Source organism: Cyprinus carpio, chromosome B22, assembly GCF_018340385.1.
Source record: "Cyprinus carpio isolate SPL01 chromosome B22, ASM1834038v1, whole genome shotgun sequence".
Lineage (NCBI taxonomy): Eukaryota > Metazoa > Chordata > Actinopteri > Cypriniformes > Cyprinidae > Cyprinus > Cyprinus carpio.
Genome location: NC_056618.1, coordinates 26,922,828 through 26,948,772, shown reverse-complemented (window position 1 = coordinate 26,948,772; position 25,945 = coordinate 26,922,828). Strand labels below are relative to the sequence as shown.

Here is a 25,945-nt window from a genome sequence, read left to right as displayed (position 1 = left end):
ACAAGCCAAAAAAAAAAAATGAAAAAAAAAAAAAATATATATATATATATATATATATATATATATATATATATATATATATATATATATATATATATATATATATTTTTTTTTTATTTTTTTTTCACTGATATTTTGCTGAAAAACAGTTTCTCCCCAAGAGTTTCAGGCCCTACTTTATACTCTATTCATAGAAAGTGCCAAATAAAGCCATAGTCACTTGTTTGCTGCCTTGATCTGTTCGCTGGTGTCCCTGCTTAAAGTAAGTTTGCCACCAAATGCAAAGCACTGCAAATCTGAACACTGATATATTAACATGAACTGCATATGATGCAGCAAGCGAGAAAACGGTTTACGTCTGCGCCAACAGCAATGCTACTACATGCCTTAAAACTATTATTTTGGATTTGAATTGAATTATAAATAAAACATAATATCAAAATAAAAAATGAGGAGTAGAGATTTGTTTGTGGCCATTTTTGGACAAGATTCATATAGACCCCACAGAGTTCACATTCAGCCAGCATGCACTTGAACACTAGAGCACTGTAGGTCCTGAAGCACATATGAAGAAGATGAGAGAATCGCTACGGACACTGCAGGTGAAGGGGGAAATATCACAAAAACAAAGGCACCCGAAGCCTGAGCGTCTTGAACCCTAGCTGTACGTGAGCCTGCAGTGTGAGTAAAGAGTCTCTCATCAATGATATGAAGGCAAAACAAATAGAAGCGCTGACAACCTCACCTTGATTCATGCTTCTTAAGACGTTGAGATATGTGAAATTTTGCATCTCCAGAAATCGGATCGCTCCTGGTTTAAGCTAACAGTCTCTTCAGATCGATTGGGGAAAGGGTAAAACGATCAGCGTTTTAAAACACGAATCAAAAAATAAAATATCCTCTCAAAATAAATCAATAAATATATAGCACAAAAGTGTGCTGCGTATAAATTCAAGCATGTTTTCCGTTAAATAAAAATAACAAAAAAGTGGAAAACCGCTGTATCCTGAACTCAACATGGAATCAAGACCAAGCCTCATTACAGACACCAAGAGAAAAGGGATATTCTAGAGAGCTGTGCAGTAGATCCCTTCCTGTCCACTCATCCACAATAAGACAAGAACATGAGAAGCAAACAGGAACTGTCCCTGTCGCCCAGTAGTTCGTAGCTCCAGGGTAAAAGACTCTTTCACAACACGTAGAGACGACGTCGGCTCATCTGATGTGATGAACCCAAGAGGGAAAAATAAAATAAAGTGTCAGTAGCTTCTGCCAAAAGCCTCAAAGTATTTCTGAATCACTTCTCCTCTACTGATTCGCAAAATAAAGGGCAGAACGGACTCAAGATTGGACAGCAGTGGAGGCTTATGGTCACTGTCTGTAGTAGGCACCTATAAGGAGATACAGACAGCCATATTTAAAAAGTTATTAGAATTTAAAACATGATATCTCATTAGTGCAATGTGAACCTTTGTACGCCGCCTCTGGTCTTGACGGAGGGCGAGGGGAGTAGGGGTCCGCAAATGCGTAGCTCGGGTTTACGTTCTCGTAGTGCTGTGTAGGAGGCGGCGGCCTGGAGAGAAGAACCGAGAGGAACATGAGTCTCCAGCAGGACTTCTGACAGCGTGAGTGTGTTATTGAGTGGAGATGCGGTACCTGACGGGTTTGTGGTTGCGTGCTCTCTGGTACTCGTCCTCTCTGATGCGCGGCTCTTCTCGCGCTCGTGGTCGTACTACTTCTTCTTGCACTGGCTAATGTGACAGAAGCGAAGAGAGTGTGTGAGTAGTGTCCACAGGGTCAGCGTCTCCAAGCATACATGGCATAATGTGGAATAATCTAATACATGAATTTCAAAGGCCTCTACATCAACATTACATTAATAGTTCCATTAAAATTTCTCTGACACTGTAGCAATGTTCTTGCTACCATTATTTCAAAATCTAAATTTTATTAATATAACCCTAAAATAAAATACATTTAAATAAACAAACATTATACACATTAAATATCTATACTCGCTTATTTAGCATATTATATAACTTATGGGTCATTCCGTGTCAAATCAACCAAATTTCACACCCGTATCTCTGGGATTGAATGATGTATGGCCTTGACATTTAAGATTTTAAAAGAAAAGTTAATTAACAACTAGAATCTAAAATCAAGGGGCGCGAGCATCAGTAATCAGTTTTTTTTTTTTTTTAAATGCCGTTTATCGCGTTTTGGAACCAAACTCTTCATTTGTTCTTGACATTCCTCTTTAAAAGAAAATGAGTATTATATTTATTATATATTACATTTGGTTTTTGACCACTAAAAATGTGTACAATTTAACGATTTACTCCTGGAGCCATATTAAAATTCCAATATCTCTGGAACCGTACCATATAGGGCCTTAAAAGTAAAGATGCCAAAAGGAAAGTTTGTTAAGAGCCAATATCTAAAAGGGCATTAAGATATTTTTAATAATTATTGAGTTACAGGCATGCAAACTTTGGAGAAAAAAAAACTTAAAGTGCTGTTTCCCTATTTTTGAATAGTCACCATTGGCACATAATGCAGCAAAGATTGCTAAAGTGAACAGATTTTACTAACAGACCTACCACTCTCTGTGTAAAATTAGCATTACGATGCTGCCATCTTTCGGAAGTCACTTCCCCCCTGTGTGACAAAGTTAGGACACCCTATGATTCAATTGCCTGTAGATCCACTTTTAACAGAAATAATTACCTCCTTGGCATTGTGTTAATACACGCCTGAAGGCTCGAGACCAGCAAACGGCCAAAACTTTTATACTGAGGTGCTCACACTTGCTACTGCTACTTACCCTCTTAATTCCTATGTTAACAGTAAGGGTGTCCTTTGTCACACATGGCTTTTCCATTTTGGCTTTATTTGTGTTAAATATATAATAACAATGTGCAATTTATCATGTGTTGTTGTTCATCTGAGGTTTTATTTTCCATATTTTAAGACCATCCAAGGACCAGACTTTTTTTAAATCATGTCCTGATATGGAAAACCATGGAATTCAATAGGGTGTCCTAACTTTTTCACGACTACATATAAATCTACATTTATGTATGTAAATATTTATCAATCTCCAACAATAAGGTTTTAAAGGGTGGATGGCTCACTCAATTTTGACCAATCAGCATTCAAGACCAGAACTATGCACAGTTGGAATGGATGTTGCTTACCTTATATTCCACCTCAGGCCGTCGTCTCTCAATCACTTGTTTCTCCTTATCCCTCGATCTCTTATACTCCCTTTTCTCTTCTTCCATTAGCCGTCGTGCTATTTCCTAAAAATACAGTCACAAAACAAATCGTAAAACAAACAAGATGAGCGACAACCCTGACAGTGCACAAAAAAAACGAACCATAGCGTACCTCATCTTGTGCAACTTGAGCAGCTCGCCTGTCCAACTGACTCGCCTGTAAAAAAAATAAATAATAAAAAAAATACAGTTACATTTGTGGATTACAAGTCACCAATAATTACAACCAGTGAGACTCAAGATACCTTAATTTCTTCTTCCTGTAGCTTGCGTGCCACCTCCAAGTCTATGAGCTCCTGGTCTTGTAGGTCTAAGTGGGCTAGTCCATGCGTTGCCACCTCCATGCCATAGTCTCCTCGCGGCTTCCGACCTGCAGGGGGCAACAGAGGACGTTAATTCACGTTAAAAGAATGACACACTTAAACTACTCACACTGAACCCAAGCAACCATTTTTGGTTTGGGATTAAGCAAGGAATGGTCAGAAAGGACCAGATTAAGTGCACAAGGATCCCCAAGAAATTAGAGAGTCCAAAAAAGACAAGAAACCCAAATGCACAGGAAAAAATAAATCTTGACAGCACTCCCAACCACCAGATGGCACTGAAAAGTCCAAGCAGGTTGACTCAAACACATGGACCTCGGGCCATACCTCTCTCTCTTGGAGAATGACCAGGGGACCAGCCCTCGTTTAAGGGACCTCTGAAAACAGGCTCCTCAAACACCTCATTAGGACCTGACGGGACCCTCTTCCTGTTCTTATGATCCTCCCACTCCAGGCTTTCTTCTGAGCATCCTCTAGTTGGGGTGAGACCATAATCATCCAGTTCTCGCTCCCTGCTTCTGTTCCTCCCCCTGTTCCCATCTCTGCCTTGTTCTCTTTGCCTCTCTCTGCTACTGTGTCCATTTTGGTCCATCTCCCAGTCCACGTTTCTGCCCCTGCCCCTGTCAATGCCGCTAAACAGTTGATCTTGACTTCTTGTCCAGTTGCGATCTTTCGACCTTTCCTTGGCTCTCCGTCCATCCCATTCTCGTTCTCGATCCCTGATCCTCTCCTTGTCCCAGACCTTGTCCCGGCCGGCATAGTAATCCCTTGGAGGCCTCTCCTTCCAGTGCATCACTGGCTCCAGGTCGTCCCATTGATCTTGCTTCTTCCTTCTACGTGGTTCTGTGTGATCAAGATTGAGAGGTTTCTTTCTTTCTTCCGGTCGACGCTCAGGTGAGTAGTACTCGAGGATCCTTTCCTTGCTCGGACTCTCCGGATGCCTAGATCGGCTGAACTCATATTCCGGCTCATATTCCGGATATCGACTATGGCTACTGGGATATCTTTTTCTGTCAGGCTCAGGAGAGTTGTACGGGGAAAGAATTCGATTGTAGTTGTGATTCTTCTCTTTTCGGAAGGCTGCGTGAAAGCAAGTGTAAGGCAAAAGGTGGAGTGCAAGAACAAGGAGGGAAATTGTCTGGGTTAGTACACAAGGGTTAGTTCACTGTGGATGATGCAGGAAGTAAAATGGTAAATAAGTCAACTGTTGACAATTAGTACCAAGCCATTCAAAGGAAAAAGTTACAGCCAGGGTCCAAACTTAACTAATGCCATGCATGCCAAGGTCAAGTGATTGGAGAACATTTAACTTGTATATTTAAGGCTTTTAAACTGTATTTATCTCATTTTTAATATAAAAGTAGTAATACATAATTTATTTAAAATATAATATATTTTACATATATTAATTATATATAACATTAATTAGTATATTAATTATATATAATTTATTATATTACTACAACTTTCACAAAGGCTACATTTACACTCCAAGTCTTAATGCACAGATCTGGGCCCATATTCACAAAACATTTTATCTTACCACTAAGAGTTCTCCTAAATAGCAGTAAAAGTTTTTAGCTAAGAGTTTTCTGTTAAAACCTATTCACAAAACTGCTGAGACCATCTTTTACTAAGGAACAGACAGAAGTCTTAAGCTAAGAGTAAAGGCGGGATTGACCTCATTGCTATGGATGATGTCAGCATACTTACTATCCACACAGTGATTGGCTGATAGTCTCTGTCAGAGATGTATTCATAGAAATATTGTGGAGCACAATATTATGTTGCCATATTCAAATAAATATTTAAAAAAATAAAATATTAATTGCCACATTAAAATAAAGGTTTTAAAATGCAGGATAAGTGTCACTAATTAAACAAGTATATGTTCATCTAATTGTCAGCCTCTTACATGTATGTTTCTCAAAAACAATTAGCGGATATGTATATAAACAGCCTTTTATAAACAGAGTACAATAATCATGGCTGACAGTAATACAAGGAAACGTAGTAAAAAAAAAAAAAATTTGGACGCAAGACCAGCTGTTACTTCTTGCCCAACTGGTTAATGAAAACAAGGATATAAATCAAAGGAAAATTTGTAGTTCAGGTAACCTCCAATACCAAAGGTGATTAGTGGTCGACCGATATTGTTTTTTTTTTTTTGACAACCGATGCCAATATCTTGGAAAGCAGGGGAGCCGATATAATGCGGATATATTTAAGAAATTTGAAATCATTTGATAATGGATTCAAAAATAAAAGTGTAAAATAAACATACTTATACTTTAGATGACAGTTTTTTTCACAAATAAATATTTAATAAAAATATAATTAGAAAGGAAGTAAACACTGTAACCAACAGGGCACTCAGTATTCTGGGAAGTTTGTGTGCATTGGGAATAATACCCTGGTTTCAAATAAAACCAGGGTAACCCTCATTTTACATACAGCACACAGAGAAAATGACATGAATATGGCAGTGGGCAAATGCATAAAGCGCAGCATAATTTATCATCACGATTTTAAAGTTTAAAGCATTTAATTCACACGACCGACTGTCACGCAGAGAACACGTGATCATGCTGGATACATGCACACTTCACAAGATCTCACAGCTGAGTTCGACTAAGTTTGCAAGGTTTGTGAAATTAAATGTTCATTGGCCATTCAAATATTTGTTTAAATGATATAAATGTGTATCTACTTAATGCTAACTTTTTTTTCTGTAGTAAACCCATGTTTAATTTTCATAAAGGTAGTCTACATCTATAATTAAATCATTATGTAATTGAGTGCATAAATAGACGCGAGTATCTTACCTGACGCTGATATTACAATAGCCAGTCTTAACAGTTTACATGATCTGGCTCTTGATTTTATTATTTTAAATTTTTTTATTGTTTCTTTGCCGGGAAGCAAAAAGAGCATCTACAGTATTTCACGTTGACCAAAACACACAAGGAAACGCGTTGTAAAATAAAATATCGCCGACAAACACAGACATTCGCATTCGGACGGGATTAGTTTTCTCAGAGGATCACTGAGTTTGCGGAAAAACAGTAGGTAATTTGCTCTGATTTGCTCTATTTGAAAAATGCCAAATATCGGCCTTGGCGATATATCGGTCGACCACTAAAGGTGATACCTTTTTAAAAGGTCATTATCATCAAATGTTTCTAAAATGTTCACATTCAGAGGCAGATTGCCAGGAACAACCATTTTAGGAATAGTTTGTGGTTTGATCTTAGTGACTTAGGAGTCCTCTTCACTACTCCTAACCTTTCACAGATTTAGGAGCTGGTTTTAGTGCTCAAACACTAAAACTAGGGGTCCTAAATTTAGGACTGACACGCCCATTATTTGAAATATTTTCTCCTAAATCGGCCAGTTATGAGCTACTATTAGCCTTAAGATGTTTAGTGAAAATGGGCCCTGATGTTTTGACCCGCCGGTTTACTTTCACTTTAGACACGACTAGAGCTGTCAAAATGGCTGCAAAACTTTAAAAGGCATAATTTCAGTTAGGGGAGAAAAAAGCTTTTAGCTTCTCTTCTGAGGCCACAAGAGGGTGCACTGAGCAAAATATTACTAATGCACGTTTCTTAAAAGCAATAAAATAACATGGCTATCTTTTATGAAAAGTGCATAATTTTTATAAACTATATATAATTAAGTTGCCTAAACAATTAGAAACAAAACAGCATCATGTATGTACTGTTTAATACAAAGGCCCGAAAACCAATCACAAAGAGTACTGTTTTCATTTAAAAAATGTGAGATGCAGTTGGATGGGGAAAAACCGCCACAAAGTCAAGACATGTTTTTAAAAGTTGACCTTGCATTAATTTTACATGGCTTTCTAAACATGCGGCTCTCTTGTGTGAGACGCGTGTGCAACTGCTGATAAATGTCCTGCTAGAAAATGCAATAAATATGTAATCTGTGTGAATGGTTTGGTTTCAGTTTCGCCGTAAACAACAACATCTCCACATTGATGTTCTCTTTTTCTGCAATATTTTGAATGAACAATGTAGTGTTGGTGCGTTTAGTGTGTTGGGTTGAATTGGATAGGATTAGAATTGAAATGCAATTACACTTACATCGTCATCCCATCTCCTGTGGCTCTGATAAGGCTGTCTGATGCACACCTAAAATTCGAATGCAATGTTTTTGCATTTGAATGTGGATTTTTATTTTAAATTCAATGAATTTTCAAAATTCAACATTTTTTTTGACAGCCCTAGACACAACTATTATCCAATATCTGCGTTTACATTAATTCCCGCATAAAATGACTGTTAGTGGTATGCACGCTTTACTATGCACATAGTAGAACTTCGAGTTTTGAATGGCTGCGCTTTTAAAATTATTTATTATTTATTTAATTTGAGTTGAGTTTATTTTTTTATTTCTTGGATTGGAGCTGTCATGGATGTTTTTCAGCACAAAATCTCACTTAACGGATAAAGGCCAGAAAATGATGGTAATTTTCATTTGTTATCTAATCTACAGCTCATTAGAGGTAGAATTCTTTAGTGAAATAAAGTAGCGCCAATATGATATTTATTTAAATGAATCTGAATGAATTAACGAGAGAGAGAATGCGCGAACGAGTGTGAAGCTTGCAAATAAGTGAAGCTTGTTGGCTCACCTTATTGCTGAGAAATATAATGTAGCTTTTAGTTGTTGTATTTATAAAAGTCACAGCACGGGGTTGAAAACCAGCTCCTGAATGTGCAATGTCTTACCTATATAACGTTTAAATCTCAATAAAACGCAAGCGTACACAACGCTATCTTTATGGGCGTCGCATTGGGAATTTTGAAAGGGATCTGATTGTATCTGATTAAAATTCTTTTTTTTTTTAAACAACCAAAAACCGAATACCCTATTGTGATTTCAATTAATTGCATGTGTCTCAACACACAGAGTTTTGGTGGAGAAAATAACAACACGATAATAATAATAATAATAATAATAAAAACAATAAATAATAATAATAATGATATAATGTATTATATAAAAAAGCAGTGTCTAAATATTTTTTCTTTTTTTTTTTGTGTGTATTAATTATTGATGGTGAATTTGGCTGAGTGTTAATTTTGAACCCTGTTTACAACAACTTCAGTTAAGCACATTAGAAAAGTTTACATTTTCCTGATTCAGGACGTTTAATAAGGAGTAATATGTGGGTTGGGACTGAGAATATGTTATTTTACAAAACAAAAAAATTAAACAAAACAAGGTTATGTTATTTAGGTTATTTTGTTTCAAACAGTTGTTTGTATGCAGGTGTTTATACAAAATTCTTCACAGATTTCTCAGTCTTAATGCCTTAATCCTATTTCTACAACCAAATCTCAAATTAGCGCACATGGTAGGCGTTTATAAATAGGCTCATGCATTTTCGTCCACATTTATGCCAATAAACCAAGCCTTTCTCATTCGTTAACACTCCTACAACTATTTCTTTGTCACAGATTCATGCATCAAGGATTCAGATAAACATGTCTGATCTCATCCCCAACATATCCCTGCATAAGCGCAGTCTAGGCCTATTTGTTTACAGCCTGGCGTGAGAACGAAGCCCAGCTATGCAGTCACAGTTCGAGAGGCAGAGAGAAAGCTAAAGATACTCCCTGAGATGCTGAATCTTTTATGTTGTGCCCTGTAGGCGGGGTGCTAATCTCTGGCAGCATCCTTACAACATGAAGCAATGCATTTCGTGCTAAAGTTTCAGTCTTTAGGGTCCGAGGGTTTCATTGAAACAAACTATTCATTAAACAGCCATGAATGAGAGATTTGAGCGTGTTTAATGAGGCAAACAGACCCTATGGGTACGATACAGACCAACCACCAGGAGACCCTAAACACATTCCAATGATGGCATGAGAGAATGATTACATAACATGAAAGCAAACAGTTTGACTGCAAACTGTGGCATGCAAGGGCAGCCATGCAGGGCAGGTGGAGCTAATCGATGCCGTGTTGACATGAACAACTTTCATGTCCAGTTTTGTAGCATTTATTGTTAAATGGTCAACCATTACCAATGCAAGATGGTCTGCTGGTGCTATTTTAGATCCTTCCCAGAGTTACCTAATGTTTACTAAACAAACTTAAGTTGCAAACTAGCATGCGGTCAAGTTAGCTGACATGTTTAACTTCATAATAAACAGACAGAAGTGTCTGGAGTGTAATGAAATGTGTGTTTATTACTGTAATTCCTTTCTAAGGCAAGTACCTCTGAAAGAGTTAAAGGAAAGCGCAATGTATGGAAAAAAATTTGCACAGGAATGTCAAAACTACTACTGGCTGATTCTCATAAGTGAATTCTCATGAAATGAACTTTTTTTTTTTTTTTTTTACATTTTAAATGTTAGTATTTTCGATTTTTATCATTTTATAACATGCACTGTTATATTTATGCATGCTACAAAATATTAAAATGCTAAAAATTCAGTACAAAACTACATATAATTAACCAATTATTTGTTTTTGTAACCATTAAGAAATTTTTTAATATATATAGTTTAAGATGTATATAGTTTTAGTACTTTTTCAGTTAGTTGCATTTCTGTTTATTTAAGGGGTCATATGATGTTGCTAAAAAGAACATTATTTTGTGTATTTGGTGTAATGCAATGTGTTTATGCTGTTTAAGGTTAAAAACATTATTTTCCACATAATGTACATTACTGTTTCTCCTCTATGCCCCACCTTCTGAAACGTGTTGAATTTTACAATTGTTACACCCCTCAACACTGTGATGCCATGTGCAATGAGACAAAACCAATAAAACCCATTACAAACGAGGCGTTTGTTGCATCCAGTGGGGACATAATTACTGATTATAATGACTTATACAGTCTTTTTACGCATCACGTAAACATAAAACCATGTCTGCATTTGTGATCAGAGAAACGACAAGAGCTACTCTACACTGCTCAAAACTCATGTTTGAATCATCAGTGGCAAATTCTTTAAATATGAAAATGTAATTACAGACTGTTAGTCAGAACAGCCGGCAGATCAGGAAACAGTCCTCCTTAAAATGCACAAACTTTCAGTTAGTAATTCAGTAACCAGACTCCGCAATTAATTCAAATAGAATTTTAGTTATTGTAGGATAATTTATGCACTACTAAAATTTTCATTAATATTTCAATTAGCTATAAAGGAATAGTTCACCCAAAAATGAAAATTCAGTCATTAATTACTCACCCTCATGTCGTTCCAAACCTGTAAGACCTTCGTTCATCTTCAGAACACAAATTAAGATATTTTTGATGAAAACCGAGAGCTCTCTGACTGATGTACTTGCTATGTTTCTGGACCTTGATTGTGGTAATTACATAGCTGTCTATGGAAGGGTCAGGTTCATCAGAAATATCTTAATTTGTGTTCTGAAGATGTGGTTGAAGGTCTTACAGGTTTGGAACGACATGAGGGTGAGTAATTAATGACACAATTTTCATTTTTGGGTGAACTAACCCTTTATTTTTTTAATTTAAATTTTAATTTTAGTGATTCTGTTCTGTGCTTTTGTCTTTTTTTCAGCTTCATTTCAATAAACAAATGATTTAACAATAACTTGGCTTTTGACTGATTCATTGCAAGAAAGAGTCATTTGTTCGTGAATCAGACTATACTGCTTGTGTTTGTTTTTGCATGCAACGAATGAAGACGTGTGTTGTCCTTGTGTTTCATGGTATCCAATGAATTCAGACTTCAAATTCACTGCTGTGGTTAAACGTGATGTGGCGCTCTAGATTCAGTGAACAGCGGTGCAGGAAACAGATTTCCCAGCAGCCAAATGTGCTGACCGATCCAAACACACACATTCTCTTCTCCAAACCCCATCTTTGCTCGATCGCACACCTTCCACCAGAGGGCGTCTACACACCTTTATCATCATAGTACTCCTCGAGGTTTCCTTCCATCTGCTTTTGCCGTTTTCTCTCCTCTTTCATCTCTCGCTCCTGCAGCTTCCGGGCGATAGCCTAGTTGAACGCACACAAACATGAATTCAGAAGAATGAGTGGAGGAAACAAGCACTGCAATGCAGCAACAGTCATGGGTGTGGATACATCTATGTTTTTCTTATGACTAACACACAGAGAATGCGAGTATGCGTTCTCAAGTGTTACGAACACAATCACAAGGATGTCATGTGACTGCTGTGGGCGTGGCTAAACCGCAGGCTCACCGCTGACCGACCCGAAGCGAGTTCGTGAATGCCGCGAATAACTCTCACCTCATCTTTCTCCTCCTGCTGCCTCTGCTGTTCAGCCTGCCGGACCAGTTGTTCTTGAATCTCCTGAGCTATTTCTATGTCGATGCGTTCCCTGGCAGGACAGAGAGAAAGAAAACACTTGAGTTTACACACTGTGAGTTCTCACATCAGCCACCACGGCTTTCAATTCCTGTGAGATGAAGGTGTTCTTGGAAGACTGATTGCAGAGTAACTATTATCTAGGGCTACAATGATCATAAATTTGTGCTAATTGTCACAAAAAATGTGATTTATGTTTTAAGTGCCTTAGGTAGTTGTCAGTTATTCACATTAAACTTGGAATCAAACAAACCCCAGTGGTATTTTATTTATTAATATGTTGAATAATATTAGATTTTGTTTTTATACTTTGCTTTTTATACTTCATTTTGATTTGCTTAGTTTTAGTGACTGTTTTGTGCTTTTGGCAAGTTTACGTTGTTTTTAATGTCTATTTAGCTTTATATTAGTTTTAGTAATTTTAGTACTTAAACTAGATCAGTTGGTTGCATTTCTATTTTTTTTATTATTAAGGAGTTTAAGTTGCATTTAATATTTATATTTCAGGTTTATTTCAATTAGATATTAAATAGTTTTTAGTTAATAACAAAGGTTTTATAAATATAGAACGGGGTAGAACATGAATTTCATTTTTTATTATAAATAATAAAATATTAACTATTCATTTAAATAAATACAAATAAAATACTAATACTCCTCCTACTACAACTAATATTATAATTATGATGATGATGATGATTATTATTATAATGCAGCAGCTCTACAAAGACAGAAGAAAAAAAAGTCTTTGTTTTAAACTGTTAAAATGTAACTAATCTTAAATAAGGAACTGAAAGGACAATCTGGTGTCTTCTTATATTGTTCTTCACACAGGATTGGGAGAATAATTCACCAGTAATTAGTCATGTGATTACCATTCAGACAGAGTAATTAGTAAAGCAATCCCATTACAACCTAGCTAATGTAATTAGTTTGACTTAAAGGCATGTTTAGGCAACACAAGCTTCTCAGTCAAGCAGCATAGGAGACAACAATAAGACCAGTTTTAAAAGAAGTGTTTTGATCACCAAGACTGCATTTCTTTTTTACAGTAAAAACAGCAATATTGTAAAATAACTGCTTCCTATTTCTAAAATGAAATTTATTTTTGTGATGTAAACCTAAATTTTCAGCATCATTACTCCATTCTTCAGTGTCACATGATCCTTCAGAAATCAGTCTAATGTGCTGAAAATATTAACTTTTTTTAGCATTTCTTTTTATTCATTTCTTAAAAAAAAAAAAAAAAAATACTTGTATTATACTGACTTCAAAATCTATAACAGTATCTTCTGCAGGCTCAAGCGTCTCTCGCTCTGCCCCGCTCAAACTCTGATGATAGCATCAGCTCAGAGACCTTGAGACGACGCCCAGCAGGAAGACACTCTTTATCCTCATGTGGCATGAGCAGAAGTCAAAACATTTCACTGCCACAGTACACGACGAGACGACACAAGGCCACACACAAGCTCTAAGTGCAGCTGGAGCCAAACTAAACTCACATATTAAGCTTCTGTATGAGAAGCACTAGTGTCAACATCTGAGGGACAACAGCAGTTATCAAGGACTGATAGTGCAAGTACAACAGCTCTTATCTCAACAGACAGCAAAATGAGCAGGATTTCCCAACTGGCTCTGCAGCGTCTGATACGGCTACGAGTTTGGGAAGATTTGAGAAAAGAATGACCTTCCTTTCCAAACAGGAAGAGTACAGTTTGATCTTTAGATGACCGGGTCTTTCTGAAGTCTTGTGGTGAGGGTTTCAGTTGACTCACATGTGGCGGTATTGTCTCTTGCTCTCGGCTTTGGCCCGCTTGTCCTCTTCCTCCTGCAGACGTTTGGCCACCTGCAGGTCCTGCTGCACCAGGCGGCTCTTGTGGACGTTGGATGCCAGGTGGCTCTCGACTGGAAGAGAAACCTGACGTTTAGACGATCACTTCGCAGCATGTCTAACACAAAGAGATTCAACAAAAGATTTCCCAAATAGCCTGTGCTGTGTTTCTGAAGCACATGACCGGTTTAGCAAAAGCATTTCTGATATTTACACAGATTTGTAAATATATAAAATAAACAGTTTACTTAATAATAAAAAAACATGTAATTAGTTTTGAAATTAAATACTGTGTATTTAATAATAATACTTCAATGAAACAATACTTCTACTACTACTACTAATAATATATATATTTTTATTTGTTATCATCAGCATGATTATTAACTAAACAGAATATTAAGTCAAAACGAATTCAGCAATTTAGTATTCAGTAAATTATTTACTTATTCATATTAATAATTAATTAAGTGCTTTAAAACATTCACGCAAAATTGACACAAATTTTTATTGATAATTATTATTGATAAGAATAATACTGCTATATTTTTTATTTTATATTATTGACTAAACAAAATATTAAGTCAAAACTAAATCAGCAATTTATGAATTATTCAGTCAATTCTTTACTTATTAATATTAACAATTATTAGTGCTTTAAAACATTCAAAAGACTGATTTTTCAGAAAACTCATTACATGAGAAAATAAATCACTGAATAATAAATTGTCCAATACCAATGCAAAATAATACTAATAATAATTAAAATTTTAAATAAGAACATTTTATTTTCAGAAAACTCATTACATGAAAAATTGAACAACTTAATAATAAATCACTGAAATAGTTTTCATTTTAATAGTGTTTAGAAAAATGAAAATATTGCATATTATATATATATAAAATTATGCAATCTATTATATATTAATAACTACTATTATTAAACAATATTAAAATGCAGTGAAAACTACCAAAGTGTCGTGGCATTTTTTCATTTCAATTAAAGGTATGAGACAAAAGTATTTTGAATATGTATTTTCCTGCAGGAAAAGGTCTACATTCATAAAGCCATACATGGTTGGCTGTAGATTGCAACAAAGAGAAAACACCCAAACTCAACATTTATACCTTCATCAAACACAGCTGCTTTGAGCTCATTCAATCATCATGCAAATTCAACATGTGTGTCCACTTAAGGTGCCTAACTGTGTCTGTGTTTCTAATAATATAATGCAAATCATTTTTTAAGCAGCCAGGACGTCTAAGAAACTAAAATAACATCTCTGTCTCACAAACTTGTCTTGCACACACACAAATAGATGATATCTCTCAGCTCAATCGAAAACTCAAGCATACGGATGCACTCAGAGACAGTCTAAAGAACACTCTTTAGTGTGCAAATAATACAGAAAATAACATTTCCTCCACACAAAGAAAAATAAATAAATAATAATAATATTAATAAAAAAAAAGAACATTTTTGTACATCATTTTTTGTAAAATTTGTAACGGAAAAAACCTGACAATTCAGTGACCATGTTCGATCATATATAATGTCATCGCATATCACATATTGATGTACACGCAGCTGAGAGCTCGTGTTCTGAGATGGCATCAGACGGGTTGCCATTTCAAGGCTGTGCTACGTGGACAAGGCAGTAAATCGTAGACACTGACGCAATTCTAGCCGACACAGTGCATCATCTTCCCAAAGTCTGAACACTTTTATTGATCCTGTGGCTGCGAGCGCACGCTATTTTTAAGAAAGAGCACCAGAAAGAGAGAAAAGCTATAAACCGAAACATTTATGTGATGGATATACCTGATGTCAGTCAAGCTAGCAACATTTTTTACAAGCAGCCTCTTTGAACATTAATTAAAATCGAGAACGAGGCATTCTCTGGCTTTCATTCACTGCAATTCTTTCAGCTGCGAATCTGCCAGCGCGACTTAAAGTTGTGCGACACGCAAGCGGTTTCTTTGCCTTGTATATGACTGCTTTGTTCAGTCATATAGAAGCTCTGCAGTGTTGTTATTGTTAGCTAAAACTAAAACTATTAAAATCATCTTCATTAACTGAGATAAAGCTAAACTGAAATAATGAAAAACTTAAACGAAAATTAAAAATGCTGCCTTGGCAACTAAATGAAGTTAAAATTGTTTAATAAAATTGGTTAAAATTGAAGATATAAAATTATTAAACTAGTTATTTATTTATTATTAAAACTAATACAAAAAAAAGCTCAACTGCGGTGTTGTTTTTGTTAACTAAATCTAAAAACAAAACAATTACAAATAGTTTTTTGTTAATTAAAAATAAAAAATAAAAAATTACATGAAAACTTAAAATTATGCCTTGGCAACTAAAGTTGAAGATCTCAAATTATTCAAACTAATTAAAAAATAGTGTTGTTTTTATAAATTAGTGCTGTCAAATGATTAATCGCATCCAAAATAAAAGTTTGTTTACATAATATATGTGTGTGTACTTTGTATATTTATTATGTATATATAAATACACATACATGCTTATATATATATATATATATATTTAGATTTTTTTTTTTTTACATGTATTTATATTAAAATATCATATATAAATATATTTTATATATAAACGTAAAATATATACATGCATGCATACTTTCCTGTTGCTGTCTGCTCTTGGATTTCTTAAAAAAACAATCTTAATTTGTGTTCTGAAGATGAACGAAGGTCTTACGGGTTTGGAACGACATGACGGTGAGTAATTAATGACAGGATTTTAATTTTTTCAAGGTGTCATCTTTTTAAGGTGTGATTTGATTAGAAAAAACTGTCCATTGCTAGTAGTGTAAATGTATGAAGCATTCGAACTCGGGACGTCGGCGCGCTGCCCCACGAGGTTATTGCCGCCGACACAGAAGTCACTTTAAACCTAAACAGCATTCTGTTGGTCAACGCGGGGAATTTGTGTAACCAACTTGAACCCATCTACTTGTAGAAACCTTAGTTTCGCCCTCACATGAAATTCCCAGATGCGTTGATGCCTATTGGAATAGATTTCAAAAATTCACCAAACAACAGTAAATGAGGCCACACATTTACCACCGGGTCCTCAAGAGCTCCTTGTCTTTTTCAACATGGTTTTCTCATACACAAGTGCTAAATAAAATCAATATGATGGCATGTGAGATCTGCGGTGAAGGTGTAAAACCTCACACTGCAGTTAAAAGAGGAAGATGCTGAGATGAGTTTGGACTTTTCTATCCACTTTCAATCATTTTTATGCTCGGTTAAGGTTGGGGAAACACCGTGGTGGCTTTGAATGACTCATTTGGTGTCAACAAACAGCTTCAGGATTATAGGTCATAACTTTCCATGTTTAGATGTTCATTTAAGAGGGTAGGAGGTAGGAGAGGACTTACTTTCCTGTTCTTGAAGGTTGTGGGCCAGACAGTGGTCTTCCAGAACGGCAAAGTCCCGGCACACTGCAGACACACAGAAAGAGATAAGAAATCAGGTTATTTACTGTCAGTTTCAACCCACACAGGAAGCACACAACACGAACCTCGGGATTTAGGTGAATATTTAAGCATGCACGAGCATTTATCTGTATGTACAATATAGTTAGTACTGGACTTACACTACTGTTCAAGAGTTATGTTTTGTATTTATTATGTATTTATGCAGCGAGGATGCATTAAATACGTAGTATTTCAAAAAATTTCCATTTCAAATAAATGCTGTTCTTTAGAATTTTCGTTTCAAGTATCACAGTTCAGTTCGCATAAAAATATTACACACTACTTTTGAACTCATTATTGAATTTTGTGCATAAAAATGCAATTAAATCGCAGAAAATCATGCGATTAATCGCGATTAAAATTTTTAGCATTGCCCAGCACTAAAAATATATATATTTATATATAATACATCTATCGAGAAGGAACAGTTCTGTGGAAATTCTGCGGGGTCTGAAACTGCAGCTCAACCGACCATCATCACCTCAGTTCTAAATACAACCCAAGAAACTGAAACCATGTCCTCCACATCCGCCCTTTAACATCCTCTTATCTGCTTCTTCATGTTTTCTTTAGGCCTGATTCTGCACCTGGCATCCTCCCAGCTGCTTAGACACGCTTCAAAACACAGGTGGAGAAGCCACGAAATCCATGCATCGCATTCATTCGTGACTGATAGCATAACAAACGCCTTCAAACCTCCGATACAAGCTCCGATAACCTCAATCAGATAATAAAAAGCAACTTTTGCATTTCAGCCTGCAAGGAAAACTGCGCTATACTGTTTCTGGGAATCGAGCGTGATTAATATTACCAAACACACGCTCCAGTTTCACACTGTGTGCTACAGCCGTGAGGGAATTTAGTGGCAGGTCTAATAACGATGTGAAACACTGTTCACGTAATACTAATTTACCCAGGAATTTTCCAGTGTCTGTATTGTTTAGCTGAGGCGAGACGAGGATAAGATTAAGCCACTTCTGCAGATCAGTGATTAAAGTCGTCGCCCATCTGCTGCTGATCAGCATCTTGAGCAGAAGAGCCGCAGACCAAAGGATATTCATAGCGCTAAATGAGGAAGCAACAGCAAAATTTACAGTTCTTAAAATATCCTTTGCAGTCTACTGGCTGGTGAAGCCACGTTATGACATCTCGATGCCGTATCTGACAGGACAGGAACCAAGAAAGCCCCTACTGAAAATAAGCATCCTGGTGCTGACTGTGCATTTACGCTAGGCTTCATTTCCTTATGCATGACGCCTATTTTAGAGGTTCGGAGGCCAATTTGTTGAACCTGTGCTGGAAACTTTTTTACTTGTTATATGATGAAGTTATGTGACTTATCGTTATGGGAAAACTGGATTTATGACACAGTTAAATATTAGTGGTGATAGATAGATAGATAGATAGATAGATAGATAGATAGATAGATAGATAGATAGCAAACGAATGAATTCATTTATTTAAATTTCATATAATAAATGTTTTAAAAGTGTCTTCTGCTCACCTGGGCTGCATTTATTTGATCAAAGATAGAAATATTGTAAAATATTATTACAATATTTTTCTATTTTAATATATTTTAAAATGAAATTTAATTCTGTGGTGCAAAGCTGAATTTTTAGCATCATTACTCCAGTTTTGAGTTTCACATGATCCTTCAGAAATCATTCTAATATGATTTACTGATCAAGAAACATCATTATTGTTATTATTATTAATATTGAAAACAGTTGTACTGATTGATATTTCTGCTGAAATTGTGATACTTTTTTCAAAATTCTTTGATGAATAGAATTAAACTGCATTTAATTGAAATACAAATCTTTTCTAGCATTTTAACCATCTTTACTGTAAATTTAGGTCAATTTAGTGCATCCTTGATGAATGAAAGTTTTAATTTTAAAATAAAAATTAGATTAAAATCTTACTGACAAAAAAAAAAAAACCTACTTTCCACTTAAAAATATTACACTACCACATGAACTCAATGTATTACATTTACATTTGTTTGCTTGTTTTTCAAATTTATGAAAAATTTATGGTTTTTATATCAGATTATATCAGATTTTTTATAAAAATTCAAAAACAAAAACAACACAAACGAAAAAAACTAAACGTGTTCAATAACTAACTAAATAAATATAAATAAATTGTAAAAAAAAAAAAAAAAAAAAAAAATTTTATATACACATATATAAAACTTTCTCACAGGTAAAGACAGCAATATCTAATAAAACATGTTTCAGGCATAAAGGATTTTTTTTTTTTCAAAAAAGAACATGCTGGTGGATCTTCGCCTAATATTAAAAACTTGTGGGTGATACCATACACCCTGAAATAAATACAGCCCAGAGCGACACAAACACTAAAGACATCAATTAAGATGTCTGATTCATTAAGAATGATGATCCTCGAGGCTCTACAAAGCAGCACCCGAGCAGCGACTGGCAAACAAGTAACAGCAACGCAAGGAAAAGCTGAGAGCTCTCCAAAGCAAACACGAAACCCCCGCTGAACACATCCCAGGAGGTCTTAGCTAGGCAGCAAAAACTGCACATTTCCAGGCCAACATCCCTAACTTTGTCTCCAAGAGCAAAGAGCAGCCGCAACACTACAACAAAGTGCTGAGTCCACACGCACGAAACAACTGGAAACAGAAACCACACGGACATTCTTCAAGGAGAAACAAACAGAAACTCGTGAGAAATGCGGTATGTTGTTGGTCTTCATCCTGTTAAATAGCTGAAAACATCAAGACGCACTTTCGCATAAACACATGCAAACTTTAATTTTTGTACCAAATACTACGACATTCTGAAGTTTACAGTCAAGGCTTTCACTCAAATTGTAATGGCGATAATATTTAAAAAAAAAAATGATTTTTTTTTTTTATTTTACTATGAAATAATTACCTAGACACCAATATTTGGTCCCCCAGTTAGATCAAATGACTTAATGTTTAAAATTCAGTAATAAAGTAGTTCATATTAGACACATCAAACTGCTTAAAATTGGTCAAATTTGGCCTATCCCACCTCAGAAGGTCTTAACCTTTTTGGTCGCATTAAAGTAACTTAAATAAATAAACCAACATTTGGTCCCCAATTAGCCAGGATTACTTGATTTCTGAATTTCAGTTCCACACCAATAACTGATTATGAATGAAAAATGGTTTGTTTTAAATGCATCAAACATCCTAAAATTGTTCACTTGGCCTGTCCTACTTAAGAGGTCTTAAAAAAAACTAGAAAACAGCATTTGGTCCCCAATTTGCCAGAATTATTTATTGATCTGAAACTGTAATTCAGAAATCAACTGAACCTTAACAACAAAATAGCTTATTTTAAACATAAAAAGTCATTAAAATCATCAATTAAATATATTTTCAAGAATGCTGGCAACCAAACAGTTAACGGTAGCCTTTGACTTCCATTGCATATTTCCAATACTATGGAAGTCAATGGCTACCGTTAACTTTTTGGTTCCCAGCGTTCTTCAAAATATCTTCTGTGGTGCTCAAATGAATAAAGAAACTCATAAAGGTTTGGAACGCCAAGAGGGTGAGTAAATAATGACATACTTTTCATTTTTTGAGTCAACTATCCCCTTAAGTTCAAGTTATTTATTTTAAATGAAATAACTAGAAACCAACACTTGGTGCCCAATTAGCTACTGGCTTTTGTATTTCGGTTTGAGACCAGTAACTGAATCTGAACCTCAGATACTATCACGAACCGGATTTGGGGCGGAAATGATAGGGTCTGTAAATCCTAAATCCACCCTGAGCATCAAACGAGGTTAAAATTAGTGGGTTGAAATCCTGCAGAACTAGCTGTTTTTTCCCCTTGATAGCATGCAAAGTCATCAACAGCTTGTGTTGCACCACAGTCATCTTCAGTATGCCAAAGATTTTCATGATGACTCTCACAACACATGTGCCAGCATTCACACACACACAGCAACTAAAGCATCACACGCCATCTAATACACTAATACATGATATTTGAGGCAAAACAGGCCAGAATTGAATCGCTTTCTCTTTTTTATATCAGATATATACTGATAAAGGCGCTTCTCAGTAACAGCGAATGGCTCTGTTTGATTTCTCCCTTCAGTAACGTTAATGTAAATATCTCCGTAACGTAACGTAACATGGTATAAAAGGTTACAGTCAAAATAACAGTTTACCCTTCATAATTCACCACAATGCAATCATATTTAGTTTTTGGCAGCTCTGAATCATCTGACAGGCTGTGCCATTTGCCCGTTTATTTTAAGGCAGTAACACACAATGCCTCCAAAGCACGCGCACCATCATCATCATCCTCCTCATCCTCCTCTTCCTCTTCACTCACCCTCTTTTACGCCAGGCAGGTTGTTCTGATCGATACTGAAATCAGCCATGTCGTCGGCGCGTAACGTTAATGTTTCTCCGAGGTTTCTGAAGGTTATTGTTTGACAGACTGATGGCGGGTTCCGTCAGATAAATAAATCCCGATCGATGTCTTCGCTAATGTGTCGCTCTGATTGGTTTCTGTCGCCAGCCGAGGTTTCTGTCCGTCCCTCCCTCTATACTCTCAGCAGATGAATATTGTGAGCTCTCTCTCTCTCTCTCTCTCTCTCTCTCACACACACACTCTCACACATACACACACACACACACACACACTCTCACACACACACACACACACACACACACACACACACAAACTCACACACACACACACACACACACACATTTACACAAACCATTAAGTATGTGCTGTGGTGGGTGGATATTTTTGTGTGTGTGTTTGTGTGTGCTACGGATGGCAGGGTGGGACATGCCACGCGCGCACGCGCTCACATTCTGGAAGGCAGAGAAGCGCGCGCACCCGCCAGAAAACAAATGACCAAACACAGCCAGTGACCCTGCGCAGTACTCAAATTCCTTTTCCTTCAGAAGTAGGCTGCTTGAATGTTTTGTAAACCTTGTTATTGTCGTTAATCATATTTAAAATTCAGGCCAATATTAACACTCTGATATTGAATTTATTACTTTAAATCACTCCTTTGCTTTTGGAAAATGCAGCTTATTAGGTACTCTGATGTCAGGCTTCCACGCAGTGACGGCGAAGGGGGGACTCTGACGTCATCAATGTCATTTATTTTCTTAGCACCCCCACATATTGGTTTAGACCCGGCGCTGTGCCTGCTTCCACGATTTTAAAATTATTAAAATTATGTATAGCCTAACTATAATGTACAATGTTAATATGTAACTATAAAAAGTTATTATGAAATATTAAAAATATAAACGTATTTTACGGTAGTAGCCTAACCAAGAGCATATTAATTGATGAATTATTATTATTTTTATTATGTCAGTGATGTTGTGGAAATTGAAAGAAAGATTAAAAGGTAAAATACCCCATAAAAAATAAAAACTCCTAAAAAAAATCTGATGAATGATAATTATACAATGTATTTGAATTATTTATTATCATTCTAATCAATCCGTTCATTCATGCTTTATAGGTTTTTTTTTTTAAATTAGAGTTTCTATCAAATGGAAAATACTTTACTTCCAAAGTTTTCCTTTACAAAAACATCATTATAACACCAAACATATTTTTATGATGAATATAGAGTGCAATATTTGCTGAAATATTATTATTGTTTTTAAGAAATTTTAAAAATATTTTGTATATGTGATTATTGCGTCAACTATTTAATGATCGATAGAAACGGAAACAAAGAAAACAGGAAAAAAAAAAGCTGAATATCGAACACTTAAATATTATTTTAAGAATGATATGGATCTGAATTTTTTTCAAGTTTCAATGCAATTAGAGTTTCTATCCTATGGATGCCTATACACTACTTTCAAAGTTAAAATAATAAAAGAAAATCTTATATATATATATATATATTTAAATATATATATATATATATATTAGGGCTGTCAAATGATAAATCACGATTAATCACATCCAAAATAAAAGTTTTGTTTACATAATATATGTATGTGTACAGGGTATATTTATTATGTATATATAAATACACACACATAAATTATATATTTAGAAAATATTTACATGTATATACATTTATATATTTATATTCTTATATTTTATATTATATATAAATATATTTAATATATAAACATAACATATTCTTCTTAAATATATACATGCATGTGTGTGTATTTTATATATACATAATAAATATACCCTGTACACATACATATATTATGTAAACAAAACTTTTATTTTGGATGTGATTAATCGTGATTAATAATTTGACAGCCCTAATATATATATATATATGTGTGTGTGTGTGTGTGTGTGTTTTTATATATGTGATAATAATAATAAATCACATCCAAAATAAGTTTTTGTTTACATAATATATGTGTGTGTACTGTGTATAATTATTATGTATATATAAATACACACACGCATATATGTTGTTTATATATTAAAAATATTTATATACAATATAAATTATATGAATGTAAATATATACATGTAAATATAGGTAAATATTTTCAAAATATATACTGTATGTGTGTGTATTTGTACATACATAATAAATAATAATATTAGCAGAGTAACTCAGTATACTAAGTTAATAATAATATAAAATATGACTTATTTTAAATATTAATAAAGTATATAGTATATATAGTATATATATTATAGATTAAATTTTAATACAGAAAACAAAAAAAACTCACAAAAAGTAAATATTAAAACACAATACGTTTGTTAATTATAGATATGGATCTCAATGTTTAAGATGACATTATATTGTACATGACATTCATCATCAGACCGTTTCTTGTTACTCTAGGCACTGACTCACATATACTTTTAGTTAAATTAAAAGAAGAATGCCAGGAACATTTCACCATCCCCAGATGAGTGATACCCAGTATTGCCAGAGATTTACTCTTGTCCTAACATACACCGCCGCTGATTGATCACCCGTCGCTGGCCCTGAGACCACGTCAGAACATCAGTCCCAGCTGTCACGGACCCTCTTTTAGATACAGAACGTACACCGTCACACTTTTGATTTACAGCGATGACACATCTCGCGTCCTGATTAAAAGTATCCCATCTGATGAGCCTCCAGCAGAAGCACCTTTGGTCAGGCGGGAGCAAACACACACCAGGATCATTCCCTCAGTGCCATGGACAGACTATCCTCAGGACGTCTTCTTCCACGACTTGCTTTTTTACTTCTGATTGCTGCTCTCAACGTTCATACAAGAAGCCTTGCAAGTCCAGGTGAGTACAAGCCACTAATTTGATCTATTTGATCATCATAGATTTCAGTGAAGTAAGTCTGTTTGTTTGTATCTTAATCGTTTGATTGTTTGTTTATTTTTTTATAGTCAACCAGGTTTTCCATTCAAAGGATGATTCAGATGTGCAGAACCAGATTTTGGCATTTCTGCTCCGGAAAAACATCATGCCTGTGCAAGAAAAGGATGTAATAGGTAAATAAATGCATTTGCACAGATTGTCTTACTCTTAGCAAATGTATAATGAATAAGCATCTTATAATCTACAAACCTGCACTTCTTCTCGAATCTCAGAATTCGAGCTGGCCAGAAAAATCGCAGAGCTGCAGGAGGTATGTTTCGTTTTGTCATGTGCATTTAATGGAGAAAAAAAGTTTATTGTCTTTAAATACAATTAAATATTTATTTTTCATTAAATTAATATATATATATATATATATATATATATATATATATATATATATATATATATATATATATATATATATTATATATATATTAATATATATATATATATTAAAAAAATATATATTCAAAATATTTTAATATACAAATATATTAATACAAATAAACCAACTATTATTATGAAAGCTAATTGTCAGCTTGCTGTTTCAGCTTGCAGCTCTTCAAGAGGAGCTAAATGTAGAAAGAAAATTGGTGTCAAACGCAATAGAAAAAGAGAGATCGATGACCAGCAAAAGAGATGATGGTGAGTCTTACTTTTTTATGAACAGATATGTTTGTCAATTGCATAAATGCTGATGTATTTTTTTTTTTTCATTTTCCACTTTTTAGCCTGTTTCTGGAAATACTGTGTTTGAGGTTGTTAAAGTGAAGAACCAGGAGCAAGAAAATCTGCAAAATCATCTAATGCCTTAAGATGTGTCAAACGTTTTCAAATATGGAATTATATGTATTCATAATGTGTCATGATTATCATGATAGTTATAATGTACTCATGACTTTACTCTTATAACAAAAATGTATTTTATGTAAATGTCATCTCAATAAAACATCAAGTGAAATTTATTGATTTTACTCTATCGTCTCATTGTGCAAAATATTCCTTATTTTCTTTAAGGATTTTGAGTTCATAATTAAACATATGAATGCATAGTTTTACTATAATAATTTCAAAATCATTTTATATAGGCTAAAACTTGTCATCTGCCTTGATTTATAAACACTGGCTTTTCAAGAGCTCTTGTCTCCCTCTAGTGTTGAGACTTTGTTGAACATTAAAAATGTAACGCATACCAAAAGAATATATTCTCCAAATACGTGACGGTATTGATTGATTGTTTACCAAAATTCTTTAAAATTCGTATGTGTTCAACAGAAGAAATAAACACATATAGGTTTGGAACAACCT

General features: G+C 34.8%; 2 protein-coding genes across 4 annotated transcripts; one reads left to right on the top strand and one right to left on the bottom strand.

The window, feature by feature from the left end:
- Nucleotides 1–104: 104 nt before the first annotated feature.
- Nucleotides 105–24,308, bottom strand: ccdc50a (coiled-coil domain containing 50a). Of its 3 annotated transcripts, none has more exons than XM_042748797.1 (12): nt 24,303–24,308; nt 17,184–17,246; nt 13,721–13,850; nt 11,868–11,958; nt 11,517–11,613; nt 3,932–4,684; nt 3,527–3,651; nt 3,394–3,438; nt 3,201–3,305; nt 1,657–1,751; nt 1,470–1,573; nt 105–1,391 (listed from the first exon to the last, which is right to left on the bottom strand). In XM_042748797.1, coding segments are annotated over exons 3-12 (1,437 nt in total). In that variant the 5' UTR covers nt 13,723–13,850; nt 17,184–17,246; nt 24,303–24,308; the 3' UTR covers nt 105–1,371. The 3 variants fall into 3 exon arrangements, with proteins under 3 accessions (XP_042604731.1, XP_042604730.1, XP_042604732.1); XM_042748796.1 differs by lacking the exon at nt 24,303–24,308 and adding an exon at nt 21,638–21,942; XM_042748798.1 differs by lacking the exons at nt 3,932–4,684; nt 24,303–24,308 and adding an exon at nt 21,638–21,934 and having other exon boundaries at nt 106–1,391.
- On the top strand, nt 24,094–25,602 carry uts2d (urotensin 2 domain containing). Its single transcript, XM_042748799.1, has 5 exons — nt 24,094–24,556; nt 24,664–24,768; nt 24,868–24,905; nt 25,189–25,282; nt 25,369–25,602. Exons 1-5 carry the CDS (start codon nt 24,460–24,462, stop codon nt 25,392–25,394), a joined length of 360 nt encoding a protein of 119 aa, XP_042604733.1. The 5' UTR covers nt 24,094–24,459; the 3' UTR covers nt 25,395–25,602.
- Nucleotides 25,603–25,945: the final 343 nt, after the last annotated feature.

Coding starts and splice junctions, on each gene's coding strand:
- ccdc50a (XM_042748796.1), bottom strand. CDS start 21,686: ATGGCTGATTTCAGTATCGATCAGAACAACCTGCCTGGCGTAAAAGAG. Junction 11,614..11,867: donor AGCAGGAGGAGAAAGATGAG/GTGAGAGTTATT, acceptor GCGTTCAACTAG/GCTATCGCCCGGAAGCTGCA. Junction 4,685..11,516: donor GGAGTACTATGATGATAAAG/GTGTGTAGACGC, acceptor GCTTTCACGCAG/CCTTCCGAAAAGAGAAGAAT.
- uts2d (XM_042748799.1), top strand. CDS start 24,460: ATGGACAGACTATCCTCAGGACGTCTTCTTCCACGACTTGCTTTTTTA. Junction 24,769..24,867: donor GCAAGAAAAGGATGTAATAG/GTAAATAAATGC, acceptor CTCGAATCTCAG/AATTCGAGCTGGCCAGAAAA. Junction 25,283..25,368: donor GACCAGCAAAAGAGATGATG/GTGAGTCTTACT, acceptor TCCACTTTTTAG/CCTGTTTCTGGAAATACTGT.